Consider the following 18,360-nt stretch of genomic DNA (forward strand, 5'->3'; position numbering starts at 1 on the left):
TAAGTATGTAAGTTATGGACACCGATGATTTGATTTCCTTTTGTTACACTGCTACTCTAATTGAGCTATTCCTTCTCATCTGATGATGAAGTTTTTGTGAGCGGGGATTATTTGCATCAGGTTGAGGGGGGCAATTTTTTTCCACACAATCCTCCACACTTGCAAAGTTTAGGCTTCATAAGGAGCTTGCAAATCTCTTTCCCAATCTGAGGCAAAGTTTAAATAAGCAAAATCAAAATATATTTTTTCATATTGTTCAGTTATGTTTGTTTGCTGCTTCCTAGTTGTAGTTTAGTTGATGTCACCAGATTTCCTCAGCCAGTTTATTTTTCACATCTAGCAGCAGCACTCATTCTTCACCAAAGGTGGTGCGGGGGGGGGGGGGGGGGTTCAGTCACCAAAAAACTAGTACTCAGAACATTCTGGAGCATATCACAAGCATCAGTGAGGGTAGAGGTAGGAGGGGAAGGTAAATAGTTGATCAGCTAGGGTAGGGAACACAAGCAAGAGGTGCAAAGCAAGCTTGCTGGGATAAAGTAGGTGTATAATAGTAGGACGGTGTCTGAGCTAGGGCAATTATATTGGGGAGAGGGCGAGGAAAAACAAAAATAATGCCAGGAGAAGCAGCATCCAGAAAGTCAGTTAATTACTCCATCTTGCACCTCAGTCCCGTATTCTACTTGAAGCTAGATTAATTCCTTAAATCTTTTGATTCTCATATTCTTCATACTCAGACTGAAGGATTTGTTCTGAATGCTGTGCACTCTCCACCCCCGCGAACTCTTAATCACCCCTTCATATAATTGCCCTTGGCCAGAGACAGTTCCTCCTACATGGTATTACCAACTCTACTTTAGAATTTACCTCCAAAATGAACCAATGAAATAAATTCAAGTGGCTGGAAGACGGAATCCCCCCAGGTTTAATGGAGGTGGTACACAAGGTGTATCAAAATGGTTAGCCTGACAAGAGGGGAATAAAAAATGTTACTCCTTCAGTAACTGCAGTAGCACACTCCTCCAATTGGAGTGAGAGACAGCATATTGTCTAAGCTGGTAGCACAGAGGGCAGGAAAAAACACAGTGATCACTGCAATTACTTGAGACGCAGATAACTAGAGTACTCCATTTCCAGAAAGGTCATAAGGTTATAATACTGTAGTATGTACCTCGTATATTAAGTGCCATTTATAAATCCTCAGTATTCAAAGTACAAATTCTCCATCTTGCCTTAGTCATCAATATCCCCTTAAGGAGAGGCTGACATCAGTGACAAATTGTACTGAATTCTGTGCAATATTATCCCACATATTATTAACAGTATTATCCCACAAGGAACTGAAAATGAACTAGCACACTAATCTCACTTGCAACAAAATAGACTAGTGCTGCTGCCAGCCTCCCTGGACAGATTTAATTTGAACAAATGTTCTACGGCACCCATACACTACGGTGTTGAACTTGTCAGGAATCTGCAGGATAGAGCATAGTTTACGTGCTTATAAAACAGTATGTAGCACACTCACCTCACCTTTAAAAAATAAAAATAACTGCATTAAAACTGATCCTTGTTTTGTGCAATTTTTCTCCGTGGATATAATAGTGAAACTTAAAGTAGTTACTCCAACATGTGCTTGCACCCCAAGAGAGTTACCAATTACTGTGACAGCTTTAATAGACTCTTATTGCCTTCCCTGCAGTAAAAAAGAATCTCGCTCTCTCTCTCTCACACACACTCCACAACTGTGTGGTCAAAAACCATGGAAAACATCAGAATGATAAACAGATTGCTCTTCGCTAGCCCTCTGCACAGATACTTGTTTATAAAGAGATACCATCAGAGTTAGGCCCTTAAATTTAGAGGGCAAGATCCAGATGCAAGTCTTCCAGATTCCAATAATTTATTTATTTTTATTTTGAATAAATTCTCACACTGTTTGGCCACTCAAACTTTCTAGACCAGTAGTTCTCAAACTTTTGTACTGGTGTCCCCTTTCACATAGCAAGCCTCTGAGGGCGACCCTCCCTCCTCCCCCCATATAAATTAAAACACTTTCTTATATATTTAACACCATTATAAATGCTGGATGCAAAGCGGGGTTTGGAATGGAGGCTGACAGCTCGCGAGCCCCCATGTAAAACCTCATGACGCCCTGAGGGGTCCCGACCCCCAGTTTGAGAACCCCTGTTCTAGACTTTAGATGAAAACAAAAACCAAACAAATATCCACATTTCAGGGTCTGTCCCTGATTTAAAACAAAACAAAACAAAACAAAACCAGCATGTCCCAGGTTGGCTGATTGTCAAGGTGAGCCTCTTGTTTAAGATACACACTTAGATGTTGCTAATAACAGTTTTAAACCAGTGAAGTCACATAGCAGTTCCACAGCAACAGATGGACATCATAAATAAAAATTTAAAATTTCATTGCAGACAGAGTAAGAAAACATTGTGGTTTGTTAGAGACATCTTCATTAGTAACAAAGGAAACAGAAGAGCACTAGCTATTTAAATTCCTTTATGTATGAATATTCTCAGTCTCCCAAGTAGTTCCAGCAAAAATGTTTACCTTTACTGGATGTGACAGGAATTTTAAATTTATGAAGTCTTTAATAATGGTGCAACAGACACTTGTTTATAAAGAGACACCACCAGAGTTAGGCCCATAAATTTAGAGGGCAAGGCCCACATGCAAAAGTCTTCCAGATTCACTAATTTAATTTTTATTTTTAATAATGGTGCAAGGTAGCGAATACACAAATGCAGTTCTGGAAGCAATGCTACCACCTGAACACCCAGGGCGAAGAGCTTGATCAATGTAAGGATACCAGGTCCCTCCTAGTCATTCCTGGGACAAACACAAGGAATATGACTACTAAAACTTAGCATTATGTAGTTGATAGTTGAAAAAATAGTTTCTTCACATTTTCAGTGTGCTAGTCGTTCCCAAGCTCTCATAATAAAACGCATAATAAAAGATATTAAAAATCATCTTTCATTCTAACAGAGCTTAAAAATGTTTATATCATTAGAAAAGGGGTCTTTGGATGACCAGTGATTTGTCAAGCAAAACACTGAGAATGAAGTAGCAGGTAGAAGATTTCACAGTCAGGTAGAAGATTTCACAGCGAAGTAGGGATATGGTGTGAATGGTAATCTATCTTACAAAGCGGACAAATGCACCATGTACCTGAGCTATATAGATATTTTCATCCTCTGAACAGATGACAAACTCCTTCATAGATTTTCACCACAACTTCAACCACCACCACCCATCCATTAAACTCTCTCTGGAACACTCACATACCAGCATCAACTTCCTGGACACCACGATCTGCTTCAGCAATGAACAACTACCCAAGAAATCTTATCTTCAGCCAGGCACTCAGATACCACAGAATATGCTCCGAGGAGAAAGACCAGGATATACACTGTAACACATTCAAAATCACCTTTACCAAACAAGGATGATCCACAGAAAAGTAGATCGCACCGTGGAACAGGTCACCCAAATACCCTGAGAGAACCTGCTTCAATACAAGGAATAAACCCCCCTTCAACCGCCTACCCCTAGTTGTCAACTACCACCCCACACTGGAACCCATACAGGGTATCATCAAACAATGACAACCCATACTCGATGGAGACCCCATCCTGAAAGAAATCTTTCCTGAACCCCCTCTTCTGGCCTTCAAACAACCCCCAACCTCTCCAAGTTCATCATCAGAAACAAGCTCCCCACAGACCAGGACACACCAACTCAAAGGGGCACCAGACCCTGCCAGAACAACAGATGCAAAACCTATAGTCATATCTCCACTGCTACAATGATCGACACCCCAACAACGCACCTTTCAAGATCAATGGCTCCTTCCCATGCCTATAAAAACATGTGGTTTACCTCAAACAGTGTACTAAACACTCAAACAGCAACTACAGGGGTGAAACCTGATAATCACTATGCTCTCAAATGAATTCACACAGGAAAATGATAAAAGACAAAAACACCGTATTATCTGTGGATATATATATGGAGTGATCACAAAGTGATCTCTCTATATCCAACCTATTAGTACTCAACCTCAAAGAAAACCTGCACAACACATTTAAAAGATAAGCCTGGGACCTTATATTAAAGTTAAATTCATACCTTTGCTAGACACTAAAAATTATGGACTGAATAGAGAGACTGGATTTATGACTTATTACAACAATGTATATAAACCCATTAACACAACCCCCGGCCCCTCTACCAGCAGCTCTCCATTCTTTCCTTTCTCTCCTCTGACTGGGGGCTAACTAACCAGTTCACTTTGAATGGTCCCTTGAAAAATGTATTGATCATCTGTAAAACAATCTGTTCCATCTTGTATTTAGCTGTGACATTCAGAGTAAGTCACCCAGATGTCAAGAAGAAGTCAAAAGTTTGACTCTCTCACTAACAGAAGCTGGTCCAATAAAAAAACATTACCTCACCTGTCTTGTCTCTCTTAATAGGTCATCAGACACACTGTAGGACAAAGTGGTCCCTTGAACAGAGGGCCTTAGAATGACTGCATTTGAAATAAATTTCTTAAATGGGTATCTGCCTGAGTAAAGATATACTCAACTGTTACACTAGAGGGCCTCAGCTGCACACCTATCATTCTTGAATTGAGTGACCACACAGAATGGGTAAAAGCGTGGCCACAAAACTACTCCAAGAATGCCTGAAAATGTCTTCAGATTTTTCTGTCATTAAATACCAGTTCCAGAATGATGAAACATAAAAGTATCAGAGGGATAGCCGTGTTAGTCTGTATCCGCAAAAACAACAAGGAGCCCGGTGGCACTTTAAAGACTAACAGATTTATTTGGGCATAAGCTTTCGTGCGTAAAAAACCGACTTCTTCAGATGCATGGATAAACATCCATACACTCCATGCACCTGAAGAGGTGGGTTTTTTTTTTTACCCACGAAAGCTTAAGCCCAAATAAATCTGTTAGTCTTTAAGGTGCCACAGGACTCCTCGTTGTTTTTAAACATAAAAGAGAAGGTCTGCCATCCTGATCTCTGTAGTTTCATTGACTGACAAAATGGATTAAAAATGTATATGTAAAAATACGAGCACATTTGCTTTTCATATTGATCAACCTTTAAATGGTGAAAAAAATAATCAATTCAAACTGCACTGCATCCCAGTAGCCAAAAGCTATCACCATAGCATCTCAGTGCAATGGTCACTGAGAAACAGAGTATGCACATCTTCCATAAGTAAACAAATACTCTATTACCAAAACTTTAATGCTGTGCATATCAGATACCCTTCTTTAGGAAAGAGTATTGCTTGTGGTTATTACCACTATGATTTACGTTTAACTGCTATTAGCCTGACAATCGTATGCAAACTTGAATGATTGCAAGTGAGTGAGAAATGGGCAGAAGAGGCACTTTATGCACCGACATAAGGCTGGGCACAACAGCAGTCTTTGTGCTCCCCAAGCAAACTGCTTCAGGCTAGCGATGCATCTGGCCTTCTCAGATTGCTTTGGGTCCTTCCAAGTCTCTCCAGGTACTAATGGAACTGTCCCACCAGGGGGTGCACAAGCTGTACCCTCCCAACTTACACTGCCACCTGGAGATCCCACTGACCTTGCATTACCCCTTCGATGATAATGGGTTTTAGTCACATTTGATTCCTTAGTAAGCATTTACTTACTTGCTCCAAGTGAATAAGATGACTTGGGCTACATCAGTGTTCCTCAGAATGGGGAGGGGCCTGAGAAGCGGTACTTGTCCAGAGTACCGCTGTTCCAAAGTCTTTAGCTATTACAGACATAGAGAAAGCTTCAAAACACAAAACAAATGTAACTTATAAAGAGAGGTCTGCCCAAATTTGCAGAGAGTTTGAAACAATAGCTCCATGGTGTAAACTGCCCCATGCATTTTAATGGATGCTCATTTAGCAAGTGTCATAATATCATCATGTCAACCATCATTAATATCATCATGTCAACCACTTCATTGCTCATCAAAGCAGGTAAGAAATAAGTACCACCATATTATGAAGACCTATCCCAGCCTCTCTTAAAAGCAGTGGTTCTCAAACTTATTTGACTTCTTTGTGTCTGTAGTGATTTATGCTCCCGCCCCCCCCAGTACATATATTGCCACCCAGCTCTGAAAGCAGCGCCATGCCAGCGGCAGCACAGAAGTCAGGGTGGCAACGTGAAAAGTGATATTCATCAATATAACTTTTCACAGCAGACTGAATGCCCCATTGCCACCTTTACTTCTGAGCTGCTGCTGCCACCCTGGGGTTGACAGCCAGAGCCCCGCCACCTGCAAATGAGTGATTGGGGATGGGGGGGTGCAGGAAGGAGAGCCTGAACTGTCTCCTGGTGAGGAACTGAGGGGGAGGACAGCCCAAGCCCAGATGACGGGGCTCTGGCTGTCGGCCCCAGAACGGTGGAGTTCCAGTTGTCTCCTTTATCCCCGCCTCCCAGGTGTTCTCAACCCTTCTGCACAAGCTACAGCCACATGGGACTGAAAGCCAGAGCTCTTTAAAAAAAACAAACAAAAAAACCCACACATAGCTCCTGCCTCCCTTAACACATTCCCGTGCCTCCTCTGGGAGGCCCACCCTACAGTTTGAAAACCACTGTCTTGAAGTTTGTACGCACATGTGGGAGGATATATGAAGGACTAGCAAGGGGGATCGAAGATGTATAAATTAAGATATGTAGGCCTTTAAAGACCACGTGTTAGGGTGTCAGGTGAAGGTCACCCATGGTTTCCCTTTCCTAAGGGGGCAAGGAGGAGACTTCTAATGGGACTTGTGATCTTAAGTCACTTAGATGCTTCTGAATTTACCACCTTCTATAATCATGTAAAAAAAATATTTCAGAATTCATCTAAAAGTATTGTTCTTGCTTAGAAGGCCATTACAGATGTTAATATCAACAAGATAAATTGTCAGTACACAAACTACAACTAAAGCGTCTTTGGAAAGCCTTAAAACTTTTTTTCACTTGGGCATCACACTACAAGAGAGACAAGAATGATATTACTGAACACTCCGGCCTACCATGAAACCTTGCTTCTGGGAAGTAAAATGGATTATGGATCTTAAAAGTTGTTTAACAATGAAATTGGTGTGTTAAAAAGATGTGCCACGTTTTATACAGTTACCATTATGGCACGTGATTAAATATGAAGACATTCTGCATATATATTTATAAAAAGATGACACCCATTAGATCATCCAGCCAATGCAGGGTATTCCCTCCAGAACATACATTGCTGCTTAAGCCAATCTATTTTTAAGTTCCTCAAGGGTCAGAATTCTACTTTTTCTGGGAGACTGTTCACCAATAACATCATAGCATGAGTAAGTATTGCCTAATGTTCAGTCTAAATCAGAGGTGAGCAAACTACGGCACGCATGACCCTCCTGCCCGGCCTGGAAGGCTCACCCCCGGCCCCTCCCCTGCTGTTCCTCAGCTCACTGCGCTGCCAGCACAATGCTCCAGGCGGCGCGACGGGGCTGCGAGCTCCTGGGGCAGCGCAGCAGCATAGACCAGCCTGACCCGGTGCTCTGCGCCGTGCGGTATAGGGGCAGGGAGCAGGGCGGGTTGGATAGAGGGCAGGGGAATTCAGAGGGGTGGTCGGGGGGTGGATAGGAGTCAGGGCGGTCAGAAGGCAGAGAACAGGGGGGTTGAATGGGGGCAGGGGTCCCGGGGGGACAGTCAGGAAGGATCGGGGAGGGGTTGGATGGGGCAGCGGGGGGCAGGGGTTCTGGGGGCAGTCAGGGGAAGGGGTGGTTGGATGGGGCAGGGGTCCTGGGGGGGGTGGAGCCTGTCAGAGAATGGGGAGTTTGGATGGGGCAGGAGTCCCGGGGGAGGGGACTGTCAGGGGGCGAGAAGAGGGGGTGAGGGGGCACGGATAGGGTGTGGGGGCCGGGCCACGTCACCCTCCCCTAACCGGCCCTCCATACAATTTTCGAAACCCGATGCAGCCCTCAGGCCAAAAAGTTTGCCCGCCCCTGGTCTAAACAAACATACACCATTACATTAAGAACACCACCCAAGCAATACACTTTGTACTGCTATAAATGATTCTTCTTCATCCTGGAGGTTTACTTCAGTCACTTCAAGAATATCCTTGAAACAATTGGCTCAATGTAGCAATAAACCATGGTAGGCTTTTGAGGGATACCTCAGATGCAGTGGATCAGCTTCATGCCAACCACCCATGAAGTGCACCAATATCATACTCACTAATGAACACCACTGTTTTTCTTGTTACAGTGGAGCAGGATTTTTTTTTTAATTAAAATTAAGCTTTGAATTTTATTATATATATAGATATATTCAAAAATTACATATAGAATTTCCACTTATAACTGTTTGCAGGAGAAAGAAAAGTAGGGAAAAACTTATAAAAAGAACCCACATACTAATTTTCTACTATTAATGTTTTTCAATTTTTTAAAAATAGGTGTTGGATTAATCCAACAAACCTCTTTCTCCTCCAACCTCCAAAGAATTCATCTAATGGTCAGATCCTACAATGGTCCTTCACTGCCAATGCATATATTTAAATTTATATATTGTATCCTTGTTGATGCACAAAGTTAGATGTTACATTTATCATTCTTTATAAGCATTCTAAACCAGCAATCTTCCATCAACACTGTCTTCAGTGTTATTTTTTGCACTAGTCCAAACATTTCTTGAAAGATGGGATGTCTGAGTGGTATTAATATCAGGTCCAAAAATCTTAAATTCCCTAGAATTATAGATACTGACAGGACCAAAGACTCAAAGATCAGAGTTTCATCCTTATGGAGGTAGATAAGTGAAACACCATGCAGTTTACTGTGTGAACATCTTTCAGGCAAGACCTCAAGAGGTATCTATGCTTGGTGTAGTCTTAACAGTCCATAGCTTTGTTTGGGTTTTGCCACAGATAGGTGTTTGCTATACATGTTGTGCATCAGGTCTTGTCTACACACTTAGGTCATAGCAAGCTGGGTGGTAAATCTACCCTGAACAAGCCTTCCTCACACAAAGTGTCCATATGGACCCTCTGGAGGTTCACTAAAAGTTCCATAAAGCACTCTGATCTACCCTGTTCTGAAGCGAGATAGATCAAGACACACTATGGACATTTTAGTGCACAACACCATGGTCCAGACAGCATGCAGAAGGCTAGTGCAGAGTAGATTTACATCCCAGCTTGTCGCAGTTTGTATAGACAAACCTTCAGTGAGACTGTGCTCACCCATCCCAGAGACAACTGCATTTTCGTGGTGTTGTATGAATATTCTTTGTGAAACATTTTTGGAAGTTGGGATGAAAAGCGAATTTTTCTCCAGGGGTTCCTGAGAGTTGCCCCAGTAAGCCTTATTCTTGGGTTCTTCTCTCTTCACAATAGACTGACAGGCAGTTGGACAGTCAGAAGAAACGAGTTTTTCTGCAAAGGGGTGCTGCACAGATGAACCAAGAATACAGATTCTCAATAATTTCCAACAAGAGTTGTTTTTTTTTTTGGGGGGGGGGGGGGGGAAGAGGTTTGTTTCTTGGGGTTTTTTTTATTTTTATTTTTATTACAGTTCCCTCCCTCCAGCCCCAGTCTGAAATACTCTAAATCTGTTAAAAAGAAAAGGAGTACTAGGGGCACCTTAGAGACTAACCAATATATTTGAGCATAAGCTTTCGTGAGCTACAGCTCATTTCATCTGATGCATGTTGAGCTTCAGGACGTGCTTCAAATGTTATCTCTTTATTAAGGCTTTTTGAGAAGGGAGGAGCAATAACAAGGGATGATATGTCTAGGTGAAGGCAGAGTACTGTAGGTTTGATTTTTATCTCTGGGTAGGGGATGAGGGGAAGTATCTAAAAGGTGCTTTATCTTTTATGTCACCGCACTTTTAATTATGTCAAAAGATACTTAAGGCACAGGATACGCTTTTTAAGAATTAGTTATAAACAAAAATAAAAAAACTGAACTGGGTAACATCAACGGTACAGAACACCAGCAGAATGAGTACAGGGATTACTGGAGCTGCTCTCTCAGAAATCCATTTTAGAAGGAGGAAAAAAATTCCCATTCTTAAGCAAGTAGCTCCAAAAATCCATACTAGCAAGCTCTCAAAAGTAATATAAATGAGCTGAATTAGACTGGGGAAAAGAAGAGTTTTTAAGACTAATAAAAAATGATGAATACTATATTACAGCCTTCAGAATTTATCAGCCAAAAACTGCACCTAATGATTAATGTGTCCACACTCATGATTAGAAAACAAATGGATGGAATTACAGATTTATAGAGGCCATTTCCATTTCTATCCAGGAGTCAGCTTGACCTCTGGTCTAATGAGTTTTTAACAGACTGGAGATAAGAGAACCTTTCCTGGAAGTATGCTCAACTAAACCACCAAAGCAACAGTTGCTTTGGAAGTGGTTTGCCTTTTTGTGCTACTTCAAAGGAAATGATAGGGTAATCCGTTTCTCAGAACGTTTGTCCTTCCCAGATAACATTTAAGAGTTCAGACCACATATTCAAGATTCTTCTTTTGTCACATTTTGTGTTGAGGGAGAGATACTGCTTGATTAATGTCTAGGCATTTTTCTTTGGAATTAACCAAGGCACAGTTCTAAACTCTGCTGTGTCAGGATAAAAAAAAAAAATACTAAAATCCAAGTATGAAGTAGAATGAGAAGAAACAGACACAGAGTGCTTACCTTTTCCTACAGGTCTTATCAATCTTAGCAAGAAGTCTGCCCCCTTGGAAGAGGAGAAGAGGACATTACAGATTGTACATGTGGTTAGGATTTTGGGTTAGACATCTGACCTTCTACATTTCAGGACAAACAACATGGTGCATCTGGTTGCTGTCCATTTTAGAAAGATGTTATCAAGGGCCCTTTTAATTTTTCTGCATTTTCAGGCATCTTCAAAAGAAAAACAAAAGTTGTCCTTAAGACCAGCATGTCAACATCTGCTTCTCCCTAAGCTAGAGCAGAAAGTAACTCCTGTGTGAACTAACAGCAATCACCCTTTATAACAGGTCACTCATTATTCCAAGTCCTCCATCTCTTTGGCAATTGACTGTGCAGAGGATGACCTATTACTTTAGCTGTTATCTGAAGCTATTTTCTACAGAAAGACACTGTATAAGAGTCAGCTATTATTATTACCATTTTTTTTTTTACTATTCAGTTTCACAACAGTATTTGATGATATTACCAGCACTGTCCATTTTATTGTGTGACATTCCATTGTTCTAGCTTCCAGGAAGTTATTTCAAATACCACTGTTTTTTGAACAAAGAAAACAATTTCTTTGCCCGGGAGTGGGAAAAGGGAATTTGCAAGATACATTTGACAGCTGGCGGCAGCACCACAGATGGCTCAGAGGCTGAAATAAAAATTCCTCAATACGTGCATTATGAATTCTTAGACCGCAAGGACCAGTAATCACACAACTGGAATTCTGAGATAGTTGGATTCAAGAGATAGACCTATGAAGTTGTTGAAAAGAAAATGACATGAGAAAATAAATAGCCAAAAGAAGACAAAGAAAATATTTTTGCAAGCCAGAATGATAATAAGCAGGTTGTAGGTTCATACAAGCACACTGAAAAAGAAAGTTAATGGCAGCCTGAATATGGAACCTGTACATTGTACCACTTAGCAAAAGCATATTCAGAGCATTAACTGAAAAATATACTCCTTTCTTTTTCAGTCCTAACATAGCTGTCTGCTCCCACACTTATGTGATGCCGCAACATACAAGCTGGACCCACAGAGATTTTTGGGCTGTAATAATCAGAAGACACACACCAGTTTAAGATTCCCAGCAGCACTTCCTTTTCCTAGACAAAGCATTCACACCATTGTCAAGATAGATGAATACTGGGTGCTGCAGAACAGCCAGAGCTGGCGTCATAATCCTACTGGGATTAGGAGTTGGTTGGAAAAAACCAAACAAACGCCTATATTCTTTGGCAGTGGCTAGTACACTATGGGAAAGCTAGTCAGAATGCACTGATAGACATACGCTAAGGTGATCTAGTACTCGTGGCTGCAAATACAAGGTTGGAACAGTAGAAAACATGATGTACTAACACAAACCAAATCACGTTATTTGTAATTGGTTAAGATGACTGTCTTTCACTAGCTACAATGTCATGACTGCTGTGACAGTTTGAATATCTCTGTGTCCAGTTATGAACCATATGTGGTTTTATTAATGCTATTTGTAAGCACAACAGTCACTGAGAATTAGGGCATGTCTACACTACGAAATTAGGTCGAATTTATAGAAGTCGGTTTTTTTGAAATTGGTTTTATATATTCGAGTGTGTGTGTCCCCACAGAAAATGCTCTAAAGTGCATTAAGTGCATTAACTCGGCGGAGCGCTTCCACAGTACCGAGGCAAGCGTCGACTTCTGGAGCGTTGCACTGTGGGTAGCTATCCCACAGTTCCCGCAGTCTCCGCTGCCCATTGGAAGTCTGGGTTGATATCCCAATGCCTGATGCGGCAAAAAACATTGTCGCAGGTGGTTCTGGGTACATGTCGTCAGGACCCCGTTCCCACCCTCCCTCCCCCCCTGAAAGCAAGGGCAGACAATCATTTCGCGCCTTTTTTGTCTGCTGCCAGCCAAAGATGTAAAGAATCGATGGAGTGGGTCAGAACAAGACATAGACCAGATTTGTTTTGGACTCATTTTCCTCCTCCCCTGTCTAGATCACACTGCAGTCAGTCACAGAGAAGGCGCAGCGAGGTTAATCTAGCCATGTATCAATCAGAGGCCAGGCTAACCTCCTTGTTCCAATAAGAACGATAACTTTGGTGCACCATTTCTTATTGGAACCCTCCGTGCAGTCCTGCCTGAAATACTCCTTGATGTACAGGCACACCCTTTGTTGATTTTAGCTCCCTGAAGCCAACCCTGTAAGCCGTGTCGTCAGTCGCCCCTCCCTCCGTCAGAGCAACGGCAGACAATCGTTCCGCGCCTTCTTTCTGTGCGGACGCCATACCAAGGCAAGCATGGAGGCCGCTGAGCTCATTTTGGCAATTAGGAGCACATTAAACACCACACGCATTATCCAGCAATATATGCAGCACCAGAACATGGCAACGCGATACCGGGCGAGGAGGCGACGTCAGCGCGGTCCCGTGAGTGATCAGGACATGGACACAGATTTCTCTGAAAGCATGGGCCCTGCCAATGCATGCATCATGGTGCTAATGGGGCAGGTTCATGCTGTGGAATGCCGATTCTGGGCTCAGGAAACAAGCACAGACTGGTGGGACCGCATAGTGTTGCAGGTCTGGGACGATTCCCAGTGGCTGCGAAACTTTCGCATGCGTAAGGGCACTTTCATGGAACTTTGTGACTTGCTTTCCCCTGCCCTGAAGCGCATGAATACCAGGATGAGAGCAGCCCTCACAGTTGAGAAGCGAGTGGCGATAGCCCTGTGGAAGCTTGCAACGCCAGACAGCTACCGGTCAGTTGGGAATCAATTTGGAGTGGGCAAATCTACTGTGGGGGCTGCTGTGATGCAAGTAGCTCATGCAATCAAAGATCTGCTGATATCAAGGGTAGTGACCCTGGGAAATGTGCAGGTCATAGTGGATGGCTTTGCTGCAATGGGATTCCCTAACTGTGGTGGGGCTATAGACGGAACCCATATCCCTATCTTGGCACCAGAGCACCAAGCCGGCGAGTACATAAACCGCAAGGGGTACTTTTCGATAGTGCTGCAAGCTCTGGTGGATCACAAGGGACGTTTCACCAACATCAACGTGGGATGGCCGGGAAAGGTGCATGACGCTCGCATCTTCAGGAACTCTGGTCTGTTTCAAAAGCTGCAGGAAGGGACTTTCTTCCCAGACCAGAAAATAACTGTTGGGGATGTTGAAATGCCTATATGTATCCTTGGGGACCCAGCCTACCCCTTAATGCCATGGCTCATGAAGCCGTACACAGGCAGCCTGGACAGTGGTCAGGAGCTGTTCAACTACAGGCTGAGCAAGTGCAGAATGGTGGTAGAATGTGCATTTGGACGTTTAAAGGCGCGCTGGCGCAGTTTACTGACTCGCTTAGACCTCAGCGAAACCAATATTCCCACTGTTATTACTGCTTGCTGTGTGCTCCACAATATCTGTGAGAGTAAGGGGGAGACTTTTATGGCGGGGTGGGAGATTGAGGCAAATCGCCTGGCTGCTGGTTACGCGCAGCCAGACACCAGGGCGGTTAGAAGAGCTCAGGAGGGCGCGGCACGCATCAGAGAAGCTTTGAAAACCAGTTTCATGACTGGCCAGGCTACAGTGTGAAAGTTCTGTTTGTTTCTCCCTGATGAAACCCCCCGCCCCTTGGTTCACTCTACTTCCCTGTAAGCTAACCACCCTCCCCTCCTCCCTTTAATCACCGCTTGCAGAGGCAATAAAGTCATTGCTGCTTCACAGTCATGCATTCGTTATTCATTCATCACACAAATAGGGGGATGACTACCAAGGTATCCCAGGAGGGGTGGTGGAGGAGGGAAGGAAAATGCCACACAGCACATTAAGCACAGCACTTTAAAAGTTTACAACTTTAAAATTTATTGAATGACAGCCTTCTTTTTTTTGGGCAATCCTCTGTTGTGGAGTCGCTGGTTGGCCGGAGGCCCCCCCACCGCGTTCTTGGGCGTCTGGGTGTGGAGGCTATGGAACTTGGGGAGGAGGGCGGTTGATTACAGAGGGGCAGCAGTGGCAGTCTGTGCTCCAGCTGCCTTTGCTGCAGCTCAACCATACACTGGAGCATTCTGGTTTGGTCCTGCAGCAGCCTCAGCATTGAATCCTGCCTTCTCTCATCACGCTGCCGCGACATTTGAGCTTCAGCCCTGTCTTCTGCCCGCCACTTACTCTCTTCAGCTCTCCACCTCTCCTCCCGGTCATTTTGTGCTTTCCTGCACTCTGACATTATTTGCCTCCACGCATTCGTCTGTGCTCTGTCAGTGTGGGAGGACAGCATTAGCTCGGAGAACATTTCATCTCGAGTGCGTTTTTTTTTCTTTCTAAGCTTCACTAGCCTCTGGGAAGGAGAAGATCCTGTGATCATTGAAACACATCCAGCTGGTGGAGAAAAAAAAAGGGACAGCGGTATTTAAAAACACACATTTTATAAAACAGTGGCTACACTCTTTCAGGGTAAACCTTGCTGTTAACATTACATACATAGCACATGTGCTTTCGTTACAAGGTCGCATTTTGCCTCCTCCCACCGCGTGACTACCCCCTCAACCCTCCCCCCTCCCCGTGGCTAACAGCGGGGAACATTTCTGTTCAGCCACAGGCAAACAGCCCAGCAGGAATGTGTCCCTGAAGAAAAGCACCCTATTTCAACCAGGTGACCATGAATTATATCTCACTCTCCTGAGGATAACACAGAGAGAGAAAGAACGGATTTTGGTTGAATGCCAGCAAACATACACTGCAATGCTTTGTTCTACAGTGATTCCCGAGTATGTGTTACTGGCCTGGAGTGATAAAAGTGTCCTACCATGAAGGACGAAATAAGGCTGCCCTCCCCAGAAACCTTTTGCAAAGGCTTTAGGACTACATCTAGGAGAACCGCAAATGCCAGGGCAAAGTAATCCTTTCACATGCTTGCTTTTAAACCATGTATAGCATTTTAAAAGGTACACTCACCAGAGGTCCCTTCTCCGCCTGCTGGGTCCAGGAGGCAGCCTTGGGTGGGTTTGGGGGGTACTGGCTCCAGGTCTAGGGTGAGAAACAATTCCTGGCTGTCGGGAAAACCGGTTTCTCCGCTTGCTTGCTGTGAGCCATCTACAACCTCCTCCTCCTCCTCCTCATCTTCTTCGTCCCCAAAACCTGCTTCCGTATTGCCTCCATCTCCATTGAAGGAGTCAAACAACACGGCTGGGGTAGTGGTGGCTGAACCCCCTAAAATGGCATGCAGCTCATCATAGAAGCGGCATGTTTGGGGCTCTGACCCAGAGCGGCTGTTCGCCTCTCTGGTTTTCTGGTAGGCTTGCCTCAGCTCCTTCAGTTTCACGCGGCACTGCTTTGGGTCCCTGTTATGGCCTCTGTCCTTCATGCCCTGGGAGATTTTCACAAAGGTTTTGGCATTTCGAAAACTGGAACGGAGTTCTGATAGCACGGATTCCTCTCCCCAAACAGCGATCAGATCCCGTACCTCCCGTTCGGTCCATGCTGGAGCTCTTTTGCGATTCTGGGACTCCATCATGGTCACCTGTGCTGATGAGCTCTGCATGGTCACCTGCAGCTTGCCACGCTGGCCAAACAGGAAATGAGATTCAAAAGTTCGCGGTTCTTTTCCTGTCTACCTGGCCAGTGCATCTGAGTTGAGAGTGCTGTCCAGAGCGGTCAGAATGGAGCACTCTGGGATAGCTCCCGGAGGCCAAAAACATCGAATTGTGTCCACAGTACCCCAAATTCAAGCTGGGAACGTTGATTTAAGCGCTAATCCACTTGTCAGGGGTGGAGTAAGGAAATCGATTTTAAGAGCCCTTTAAGTCGAATTAAAGGGCTTCACTGTGTGGACGGGTGCAGGTTTAAATCGATTTAACGCTGCTAAATTCGACCTAAAGTCCTAGTGTAGACCAGGGCTTAGATCATCCATTTTGTAGCAGGAATTTGAAACATAGTGAGGAAGCTATGTCTGGAAAGTGGTGAAAAAGCAATCAAGGGCCATTAACATTAACATTAATTGGCTCTCTCATGCTTGAACAATGGGTTTTTTGCCAGCTGGGCCTTTCCTTTGAATGGACTCTTCACCAAAACCTCATTTGGGAGAAGGGAGCTGGAACTCTCTCTGATCCACTTACATAGATGGGAAAGCTGCAGCTTTTTCTGCTTGACAGACATAGAGATTGGTTTTAAACGTGTGCTTCTCCAAGCCAAAGGAAGCCATTTCATCACCTGAAACAAGAGACCCAGGAGGAGGACAGCTTTCAGAGGGGTAGCCGTGTTAGTCTGCATCAGCACAACAAGGAGTCCTTGTGGCACCTTAGAGACTAACAAATTTATTTGGGCATAAGCTTTCGTGGACTACAACCCACTTCATCAGACACATGGAGTGGAAAATACAGTAGGCAGGTATAAATACATAGCATATGAAAAGATGGGAGTTGCCTTAGTGAGTGGGGGGTCAGAACTAACGAGGCCAATTCAATTAGGGTGGATGTGGCCCATTTCCAACAGTTGACAAGAAGAAGGTCTGAGTAACAACAGAGAGAAAATTATTTTTTGTAGTGACCCAGCCACTCCCAGTCTATTCAGGACTAATTTGATGGTGTCAAGTTGCAAATTAACTCCAGTTCTGCAGTTTCTCATTGGAGTCTGTTTTTGAAGGTTTTTTTGGTTGAAGAATTGCAGCTGTTAAGTCTGTTATTGAGTGTCCAGGGAGACTGAAGTGCTCTCCTACTGGGTTTTGAATGTTACAATTCTTGAGGTCTGATTTGTGTCCATCTATTCATTTGCATAGAGATTGTCTGGTTTGTCCAAAGTAATGGCAGAGGGGCATTGTTAGCACATGATGGCATATATCACATGGTAGATGTGCAGGTGAATGAGCCCCTGATGGTGTGGCTGATGTGGTTAGGTCCTATGATGGTGTCCCTTGAACAGAGTTGGCAACGCAGTTTGTTGCAGGGATTGGTTCCTGAGCTAGTATTTCTGTTGCGTGGTGTGTAGTTGCTGGTATTTGCTTTAGGTTGGGGGGCTGTCGGTAAGCGAGGACTGGCCTGTCTCCCAAGGTCTGTAAGAGTGTTGGGTCATCCTTCAGGATAGCTTGTAGATCCTTGATGATGTGCTGGAGAGGTTTTAGTTGGGGGCTGTAGGTGATGGCTAGTGGCATTCTGATACTTTCTTTGTTGGACCTGTCCTGTATTAGGTGACTTCTGGGTACCCTTCTGGCTCTGTCAATCTGTTTCTTCACTTCCCTAGGTGGGTATTGTAGTTTTAAGAACGCTTGATAGAGATCCTGTAGGTGTTTGTCTCTGCCTGAGGGACTGGAGCAAATGTGGTTGTATCTTTAGAGCTTGGCTGTAGACAATGGATCATGTGATGTGGTCTGGATGAAAGCTGGAGGCATGTAGGTAAGTACAGCGGTCAGTAGGTTTCGGAAATAGGGTGGTGTTTATTTGACCATCGCTTATTTGCACAATAGCGTCCAGGAAGTAGATCTCTTATGTTGACTGGTCCAGGCTGAGGTTGATGGTGGGATGGAAATTGTTGAAATCCTGGTAGAATTCCTCAAGGGCCTCCTTCCCATGGGTCCAGATGAAGATGTCATCAATGTAGCGCAACTAGAGTAGGGGCGCTAGGGGACAAGAGCT

General features: G+C 44.0%; 2 protein-coding genes across 22 annotated transcripts in view; both read right to left on the minus strand.

Moving 5' to 3' along the window:
- Positions 1 to 18,360, minus strand: part of TBCK (TBC1 domain containing kinase) — a 281,017-nt gene that overhangs the window by 223,915 nt on the left and 38,742 nt on the right. Inside the window, exons 1-2 of one of the 21 annotated variants that reach the window (XR_012158525.1) lie at positions 10,728 to 10,906; positions 5,699 to 5,805 (exon numbers count right to left, since the gene is read on the minus strand). The exons of the other annotated variants lie outside the window; for them this stretch is intronic. The gene's annotated coding sequence lies outside the window, so the exon portion shown is untranslated. Of the gene's footprint in view, positions 1 to 5,698; positions 5,806 to 10,727; positions 10,907 to 18,360 lie in introns of those variants that run through there. 21 annotated transcript variants of the gene reach the window in all.
- Positions 10,913 to 18,335, minus strand: LOC140910769 (zinc finger and SCAN domain-containing protein 29-like). The gene is made up of 3 exons (XM_073342560.1): positions 15,689 to 18,335; positions 14,968 to 15,112; positions 10,913 to 10,937 (listed from the first exon to the last, which is right to left on the minus strand). The coding sequence occupies exons 1-3, from the start codon at positions 16,272 to 16,274 to the stop codon at positions 10,913 to 10,915; spliced, it is 756 nt and encodes a 251-aa protein (XP_073198661.1). The 5' UTR covers positions 16,275 to 18,335.

Source organism: Lepidochelys kempii, chromosome 4 (assembly GCF_965140265.1).
Source record: "Lepidochelys kempii isolate rLepKem1 chromosome 4, rLepKem1.hap2, whole genome shotgun sequence".
Lineage (NCBI taxonomy): Eukaryota > Metazoa > Chordata > Testudines > Cheloniidae > Lepidochelys > Lepidochelys kempii.

Coding starts and splice junctions, on each gene's coding strand:
- LOC140910769 (XM_073342560.1), bottom strand. CDS start 16,274: ATGCAGAGCTCATCAGCACAGGTGACCATGATGGAGTCCCAGAATCGC. Junction 15,113..15,688: donor AGGCGGAGAAGGGACCTCTG/GTGAGTGTACCT, acceptor TTTCTCCACCAG/CTGGATGTGTTTCAATGATC. Junction 10,938..14,967: donor GCACAGACGAATGCGTGGAG/GCAAATAATGTC, acceptor TTTCTTTTGAAG/ATGCCTGAAAATGCAGAAAA.